A 9,647-nucleotide genomic window follows, 5' to 3' on the forward strand; every position below is an offset into this window, starting at 1 on the left:
GATTAAATTGAGTTGGCTGAAATGGTGGCATGAAAAGACATATGAATGACATGATAGTTTCCAAGGCATTTAATGTACAATAAGAGCCCTGTTCTTGCTTTTGGCGTGTCATTTGAACGCCATGTAGTCTGTGCTGACTGCGATGTAAATGCATCCATGTAAATATGCTACACTCGCTAGCTAGTGATGTAGAATAAAAAGTGAGAAAGACCAACAAACACAGGATTTTCAACCGGGAGACCAGTGTTTGAGACCAGTGTTTTGTTTTTTAAGTCACGTTAATGCCGTTTGTGACATGATTTCCATACTTATGTTGCGTTGTTTCTGTACATTATTTTAAGGCCAACCATGATATTTTACTTAGTTTACATCCTCATAGTAAGGCCAACCATGATGTTTTTCCTAAACCTAACTAAGTGGTGTTATTGCCTCAACCTAACTATGGACATTATCGTAATTTTGTTGAATGGCGTACAAATGACATGCGAAAAGCCTAAAATGCATCCTCACGACATGCGTAATATCCTTGTAATGTCGTTCTATTTATACGCCTTCCCATGAGATTGGGTTACATTATTTGTAATGTATTGTATTGACAGTGTTATTTACTGTAGTGTAAGTGTCAACATTTGTTGATTATACTGTATATTTGAATATGGAAGAGCAGTTGTTGCCAAGGATCTCGATGGGGATCCAAATAAACAATTAACAGAGGAGCAATGGCCACAAGCTGAGTCATCAATAATGCCCATAGTGTAGATTCAGGCAGCAGGAACAGGAGACCAGCTGATCTCCCGGAGCACTAAAATTCACTGAGCAGAGTTAATCTATTTAAAAGACTGACTCCGAGCATCAGTCACTACTATAGTAGTATACTGCTGCTGCTTTGGCTCCTGCTATTTGTATTCTCTGGCCAGTGGATGCAACACAACAACCACCACTCTAGAGGCCTGCACTACGAAGCAGGATTTGGAGATAGCGAGGTAACTTCAGGGTTAACCCTGGGTTTTTAGTCCTCGAAGGAGCAGGTTATGATCCAGATAAGAGATCAACCTGAAAGCACTGCCTACTGACCAATCAAAGTGCGGTGAGCAGATTGTATGATAATATTACACAAATATGAAGAAGTTAAAGTCATAATCCAGGCTCAAAACAACACAGTTTAAATTAACAATGAATGCAGGAAGGACAGCTGGCTGTATGCTGTGGGTGCTTATCGCTTTGAATTATGTTTTTATATTAATATTTAAATTTGCTCCCAAGTCCGTTTCACATTGCCGGAGCTGAAAGAAGGGTTAAATAGTCAAACACGCCATGGCATTATTAAAGGGCGTAATGAAGTGTTATCTATTCATACATTCAATTTTGAAAGCCTTTTATAATATCACTGCTCCATCTAGACGACTAAATCTGACTTTTGAGTATTCCGTTAAATTAATAAATCTGTTAATTTACGAATTCGAACATCTGCAGTTTTTTCATTTGCCAGCTTCTTCCTGCATTTGGCAGCTCCAGCTTTGTTACTATTAGTCTGGATTATGTGTTTATTTGTATGTGTCTAATATTACAGTTTGCTTTTGGTTTATTAAATCTGTCGCTCTGCTGACAGTAGACTTGTCCATGTCTGTGATCGGTCATATGCTGCAAACACCGCCCCTTTTGTGTGAACGGGCTCACAGCCAGATAGAGAAACCCTGGGTTGATTTACTGAGTTGAGCTTTACTGAGCGTGATCTCGGTTGTTAGGGTTAGTTAAGCCAGATAACGAGAAGATACCCTGGGTATGCTGTACTCGCTTTGTAGTATACAGGCCTCAGGCTTCACCCATATGTGATTCAACAGACAATTTTCACTGCAGGCATTTTAACATGTCATACAAGGAAAAGCACAGGTGTAATTAACAACATTAACGATGGTTGAATTACAGTTTAGGAGTCATGCTATCATGAATGCTGGCTTATTTTCTGGTGCAGTTAAATTAAACCGAGCCATCGTTAGTGTTATTAATTACGCCTGTGTCCAAAGCTTTGCAGTGAAAGGGGCGTACTTGAGCTATTGCTGCTGCCAACTGCTGTTGTTTGATTTAAGCTGATCCTGGAACTGTTAACTAAACTCGTAATTATATCAACGTGTTGTTTGGTCTTTTGCTGTTTGCTGTGTTGACGTATGTACACAGTAGGGCTGTCAAAGTTAAAGCGATAATAAAGCGTTAGCACAAATTTGTTTAAACGCCACTAATTTATTTAACGCATTAACGCAACTTGCAGTCTTTAGGTTGCAGCGGCCGCAGTTTTAAAGCTAGAGTGAAGATACTGGCATCATATTAAACTAAACAACCTATGGAATCCATTGGTACCATATCCATGTCATACTAGATTGTCGGGAAGTAGGCTAAATAATGCTCCAAACTTACGCTTACATTTTACAGTTATGCATAGTGGAAAAAGTGGAAAACCTGGACCCGTGAAGAATGAGGAATATGACAAGGATGGTTGACTTCTGTGCATAGCCAAAACATGCTTTCGTGGATCTGTTCATTCTTGTCAACACATTAGAAGTTGATAGTGTGATCATTAATCCTGTCTGGTCTGGAGTTGGCAGGGATTATTGTAGTAATTGTCATGGAGACTTACGATAAAAAGACTATTTTTAATAGATTCGAAACTACTACTGACAGCAACTCCACAACACAGCCTTGCTTCAAGGCAGATGATAATAAACTTGTTTGACACAGAGCAGCTGAAATCAACAACAAAATTATTTCAGTGCGGGTGAGTGACTAACACTGGGAAAGCAATTTGTTGGCTGACATGAACAAGACACAGGGCCATACAATATGGCTCATGGCTGCCCATATGAAGGGTGTTAGTCAGCCTCGAAAACGGGCTGCCTCCTGGTCAACAAAGGAAAATTCCTGTTTTTCCAATTCCAGTCAGAACATCAACACACAACGTGATTTTAAAAGACATAGGCTACGTTCCAAATCACAACCTTGTTTACTCTTTTTACTTTTCGTACATAGCATGCTGCCCTTAAAAAGTATGTATTGCTGCATGCAGTATGCATACAATTGGGACATACTACCAAAGAGTATAGAAGCAAAAAGACAAAACTCGGGTGCTTTTTTGACAACAGCCGCTAGATGGCGCTGTGGTAGCACTGACGCCATTTTGGACTGAAAACGCTAATGATTCCCTAGCCATAAATGCATAAAGAGACGTCTTTAAATCAGAGTATAATTTTTTTTTAGGTAAATCAACTTCCCAGTACGAACACTTAAATAGCCCTCATTTAAATCCTTATGTCTTAAAAGTTGTAAAATTCACTAATAGCTGAATCCAGAGTTATTTTCCTCGGCATTATTCATATGACATATCCGGTTCTGCCATCTTCCTGCTAGCTGTATGCAGCTGTAATAATGGACATATTGGCTGTAATTCATCACTTTTATTATCTTATAATACACCCATGGGCTGTATGTTGTAAGCCTGTACCATGGTGGATGTATTAAGGTCTACAACTGGCTATCAGCCAGTAGCAGCACGCACGAAATGAACAGAATTTAACGTAGTTGTAACGTTAGGCTATTTACTAACACGTAGGGCAAAAGCAAAGGGCACAACTGGCACAACCTCTTATACACCCATGGTCTGTGGTCTATTGTACATCTATTTTGGAGGTCCTTGACAAGAAAAAGTTTGAGATTGCTCTCAAAATCTGTGTGATGGATTTTTCTAACTCCCATTTAGCCATCGCTCACTTTATGCTCCTCTGGGAAGCAGCCGGGCAAAAAGGTTTAATAAATGAGTAAGTAAGTAAATAGTTACAATAGTAAAGATATTTATAATATTCTTATTGTTCAACACAGGCCATTTCGGTAGAAATGTTAAAGTTTTGACAATACAAGAGAAATAATTTAGTTTTCCTTTTGTACGGCACTTTGTAGGCGGATGTTTTACTGCCGTCCGGTAGTCGCTTTCAGTCCAAAATGACGGAGGCGTATTTCTGCTGCTGGGCACCGACGTTGCAATGGAATGAACAATTGACTTTCACTTTTTAGCAATATACGTTCTTTGATAGCCAGAAAAGCATGCTGGCTTACATACTGCAAAATGCAACCGGATGCAGTAAAAGACATCCTGGTATTTTTGGCATACTCCATTCGACATACTATGTATTGGGACATACTAAATCTTTTTTTCTGGCATACTAATGGTAGTACGGGTACTGGAACACACAGATAGATGCCAATATTGAAGAAAGAAAAAGATAATTCAATCACTCCAATATGTTAACAGCTTCATTTCTGAGATCTAACGGCGAGGCGGGATCTGAGGACCACAGACTGCACTGGGCAACCGCACAAATGATCAGACAGCTTTTAAATAAGTCCCCAGTGTAACCATAATCACTAAACCACTTATCTAGACTGAAAACGAAGAAGGTTAGTGCCCCCAAAACGCCTATTATAATCATCATCCATTGAATTGCTAAGCTGCATGCGCACACAACTAAAGTATGGCGGCTCAAAGTTGAAGTAGTTTGAAGTAGCTCTTGAAAATCAAATAGATGTTTACAATCGACAGTTTAGGTGACAGTTTTAAACAATCAGCTTTGCTTTTATGTTCAATAGGTGTTTTCGATAATTACACTAAACTGGAGAAACCTGCTCTATTATAAATCCCTGTGACCCATATAGCAACAATAAAGCTGGTGACTAATATGTTATCGATTGCTAAAACTATGAAAATAAGAGGATGAAAAGACCCCAAAGTCCACTGTGCACAGAGATGTCTTTCAAGAAGTTAAGATTTCAACTACAGAAACTGTAATTTGTTTAAGAATTGATTTCCATTAGCAGAACAACCAGAGGCACAAAACACAACTTCTACATGAATAAATGTAACTTCATCATAGATTTTGCGAAGAAGCCTCGCAATTAAAATGAAAAAAACTGTGATCTGTTCTGTCCTATCGATTCTACTCCACTGCCTCAGTTTGTTGTTTCCATTGTTAGGCAGCGGTCAGGACTGACGTGCTTGTCAGCTTTGACCTATAGGTTATTAATAACAGCAGAATCTGACCCTCACTTTCATTTTCCATAGGTCAACAAGCTCAAGGGCTGCACTCCTGCCCCTCTGTCTGTCAATGTCTGTCTCTCCACAGCTTCAGTCCTGACTAATAATAAGAGCCAAGTCATTTCAAACCACTTCACAACACACTCATTGCTTTGGTTTGATTCGTCCGTCTAGACTCGAAGGTGACTGTAAAGGTGCAAATTACCGTCTGTGTTATCTGATTTGAAGTGAAATGCTGCTTTTAATAACATGATGGCAGGTCCAGCCGATTAGACCGTTGTCAAGCCATTGGATAGGTGTTATCAGTCTCTATAATCCCCATAGATGTGGGTCAGTAGGGGCCTACTACACCTTGTACGATTTATCCTCTATTCACACTAGATCACCGAGAAAAGGAATAAAAGAACATGACAGCAACCTCTAGAGACCGTAGTAATTGTGACAGGAGCAGAAGCAGAAGCAGAAGTCAGGTGCTGTAGTATAGACAGGGTGAAACTCCATAAGGGGTGGAGGTCGGGGAAGATGGATGGGACACAAAACAGTGTTTTCACTCACCCACATGCATCCTGTGTGAAACCAGCAATGTGTGGTGGTCTTTGTCTTTGTGTTTGCAATTATTTTAACCCACAACATGATCTTTTTCCCTAAACTCAACCAAGTGCTTTTTTGCCTAAACCTAAATAAGTTGTAGTTTTGTTGCCTAAACCTAAAGAAGTTGTAGTTTTATTGCCTAAACCTAAATACGTTGTAGTTTTATTGCCTAAACCTAACTGGGTTTTTTTGCCTAAACCTAAATAAGTTGTATTTTTATTGCCTAAACCTAAAGAAGTTGTAGTTTTATTACCTAAACCTAACTGTTTTTTTTTGCCTAAACCTAAATACTCTTAGTTTTGTTGCCTAAACCTAAAGAAGCCTTTCTGTTTGTGTTCAAAAAATGTCGTTTCATCAGTTTTACAACATATTAGAACGTGTTGCTTTTAAGTTTCCCGTTCACTTTTAACGCATAGTAGGGGCAGTAGGCTCCTAATGACCCACATCTATGGTGCTTATAGTGAGTGATAACGCCTATTTAATGGTCTGATAACAGTCTAATCGGATGGCTGGTCGGACGTTCTGACCCACCAACCCTCCTTATGAATCTACGATTCATATTCTACCCACACATTTTTGATTTAGGCGTCTGTACAGTATGGTAAATCTCCTTTTCCCATCTCAGTCAGCAGTATTTTCTTTCCCCCCTCGGCACTATAACACATTTTCCCTCGCTTCTACTTGACTCAATGGAGAACAGTCACAGTACAGTGAAACGTGTTTTTTGTTTGGCTGTGTTTTTTGAGGCTCTCTGGTATCAGGAGACGATAATGCATCATTTACAGCGAGCCCCGGAAAAAGGTCAGACCTGCTTCCCAGAGCGCTAGCTGTTCTGATGTCGTGGTGGCAGGTGTTAAGACAGTGGGTTCTCTGCTGACACACTGTTTTGTGCAGGGCTTTAGATGTGTTTGAGGAAACAGGAGCTCATGCATGTCATATTTTATTGAGTATACGTTCTATGTGCCACATTTCTCCTCTTGCCACTTTTTCTTGGAGATTCTTAGTGATTCACTCAGATGTATATTTCTCACTGGAAAGCAGCAAAGCAAGAGCAGAGGGAGAAAAGATGAATATCAGGAGAGGGAGGACAGCGATGCGAGGGAGAGGGAGAGAAAATCAGAGAAAGCGCTGGTGCCAGAAATGCACAACCACCGAATACACAAAACAAAGACATTAGAAAAAAGCAGCAACAACGTGGATGATAAAACCTCCTCCAACCTGCAGCATCATTAAATATCCCTGGCCTGCAAATACTGTGAATCTCTGCATCTCTAACATTACTAAGTGGCTCATTATCATGTGAAAAGGACTCAATACCGACCCACTATTGATGTATTGCATGTACAACTGGGCAGCACTTTTAAAACAAATTTACTCTGATTATTACAAAGAATTAAAATCTGTTTTTTACATTAATTACTACCCCCCATCTACGTAGTAATTGTGTGTAGTTTTTTTTTTTTTTTTTAAATCTCCAGTAAACTAATGAAAATCAATGTCTATACTGCAACACTAAAGTTCATTATCTCTGAAAATCAATCACCATTGATCTGCTTTACACCATTTACTCCAGGCACGCAACATATTTATGCATGTTTTGAGGCTTATTAATTGGCTTTATTGAGTGTTTACTCCACTCTGTGGGGATTGGTGGAAATACCACATGAATACCATATGCTCAAGTCAAAATCTGTCAGCTGGAATAATTGGGGAGCCTATAGGCAGGAATAAGACGTCCAATGTCTGCATGTTATTTCTCCTTCACTAAATGAGGGTGGAAAAACAGACAGAATGAAGTGAAAAGAGACAACAAACAAACAAGCATGGCAATTGAAAAAAACAAAGACAGCATGTCCTTGTCTCGCTGTAGAGTATTTAGTATTTCTAGACACTATTATTTCCGACACAAGCCGCTTTATAGGCAAACACAATTATGTTTTTGAGACAACCAGGAGTGTGCCTGCATGTTATAGTGTGTCTGTGCTCCATCAACAGAACAAAAACTCAAGGTTGAAGACTAAAATGTGTGGAGGCACTTCTGTGCGGCGCCCTGTTCAGGGACAGTTTGCATGGATGCAGTGACAATTCTGCCAAATGTGACTCATGTGTCCTTATTTAGACAATAGTGATGTCCGTGTGTACTGCAGCATCAGTGACAGAGTATAGACAGAAAGATGCCAGTTAGTGAGAGCTCACATTTGGACACATCGTTGGCCTACTAACCCAGAACATGACAGTATGTGATGGCTGGATAATGACTGTGGTGATGGATATAGTTTCTGCTGCAGTGCTGCGGGTTAATCAAGACAGTGGGTAGATATTGGTTTAAACTCCAATTGGTGTACGTGTGTGTCTGTTTGTGTGTGTGTGTGTGGTATCTGTCGTTGCATAACGCTTTTGAAAGACCAGATGTGTTTGTACAGTGGGTGTGTGTGCAACAAAGAGGAGAACCCCCAGCAGTCCCTAAACCTGTCCGACTGTGAGAGCTTAATTTATCATGCAGAGGCAGCAGCTGCAGCTCTTTCCTACTTTCTTCTGGTACACACACACACGCACGCACACACACACACACCTGTACACAGAGCCAAACACTGTATCATCCTTAGGGTGTGTGATGTTGGTATACAAGAGAAGAACATTTGATAAAACATTTATTTTTTTCACTTTTATGGAATTTTCTACAAAGAAAAACCAAATTTGAAAACTATAAACTGTATAGATCAGTCATGTTTTTCCACCCTTTATGATTTTATAATTTTTTTTTTTTTTTTTTTACTTTTACAGTAACCCTATTTAACAAGACACTGATAATAATGTTATGGTTAATAACAGGGATAGATAATGATGGACACACACACACCACTTTTCATGGTGATGTAGGCTATACAGAGTAAGAGAGAGGAGATGCACTCACATCATGAAAGATAGTAAGCCCTTGTCCGGAGCTGTTCGGAGGCTGCTGCTGCTGCTGCTGCTGAACCCGAAGATGCTTCTGTTTGGCCGACTGCAGGCACATAGTGATCATCTCCGTACAAGCCAGCATCCTTGAAACGCTTCGAGACACACTGTTGACGGGGAAAAGGTTGAAGTAAAGTAGCGGCAGTAGTCTGGAGGAGGAGGAAGAAGAGGAGGAGAGGCAGGCTGCAGGTGAGACAGATCCAGAGTGAAGGCAGAGCAGGAAGGATGAGAGAGATGAGAGAGATGCTCTGCAACTTTGTGCTGCGCTGCTGAGCAGAGCTGCCAGCCAATCACAGCGGGCTCCAGCAGGAGGAGGGCTGTGATTGGCTCGTTTATCTGGACAGTGCATCTGGAGCAGAGAGTTCAATTCATCATCACCAAATGCTGCTTTTAGACTCTGATTTTTAGTGTTGCAATTACTTCAGTTCAGTCAGTGCATGAAACACAATAATCCCATATTTAAAGGGGAACTACGCGCATTTTCAAAATCCATTCATTTTATTCCTATGGTTTAAGATAGTCCACAGAGATATTAGTAAACATGAACATCCCAAATCCAAAAACTAGAGTGCTAAAACTCAAACTTGTGATTCTCAAAGTGGGGTCCGAGAAGTTTTTTCAGATTCATTCATATAAAAATTATAATATCTTTTTTTTTTTTTTACAAAAGGCTTCATAGTTCAACGGATAATATTAAAATTATGAAATATATCCTATTTCATAGATTACGTTCTAATTTAACTAATCTATAACTCTTAGAATCTGCAAATATTTTTAATACATGTCTAATATCATTCTAATACATTTCTCTTGTGTAATAAATAGGTTAGGGATGCACCGATACCGATACCGGATCAGATATCGGGTCGATACTTACTCAAATAGCTGGATCGGATATCGGTGACAATGGGGCTGATCTATTCATTTCAATTCTATGATTATACAGTATATTGTATACATTATATACTGGAATTTTAATTCCTGTTTAAGTTTTGACCAATTTGTTGCTGCATTAAAAAGT

At 39.6% G+C, this 9,647-nt stretch overlaps 1 protein-coding gene across 1 annotated transcript in view; it reads right to left on the bottom strand.

The window, feature by feature from the left end:
- necab3 (N-terminal EF-hand calcium binding protein 3) overlaps window positions 1-9,009 on the bottom strand; it is a 55,813-nt gene extending 46,804 nt beyond the window's left edge. Inside the window, exon 1 of the mRNA XM_037767230.1 lies at window positions 8,583-9,009. Coding sequence (XP_037623158.1) covers window positions 8,583-8,975 — 393 coding nt within the window. The 5' untranslated portion in view covers window positions 8,976-9,009. The remainder of the gene's footprint in view (window positions 1-8,582) is intronic.
- Window positions 9,010-9,647: the final 638 nt, after the last annotated feature.

Source organism: Sebastes umbrosus, chromosome 1, assembly GCF_015220745.1.
Source record: "Sebastes umbrosus isolate fSebUmb1 chromosome 1, fSebUmb1.pri, whole genome shotgun sequence".
Lineage (NCBI taxonomy): Eukaryota > Metazoa > Chordata > Actinopteri > Perciformes > Sebastidae > Sebastes > Sebastes umbrosus.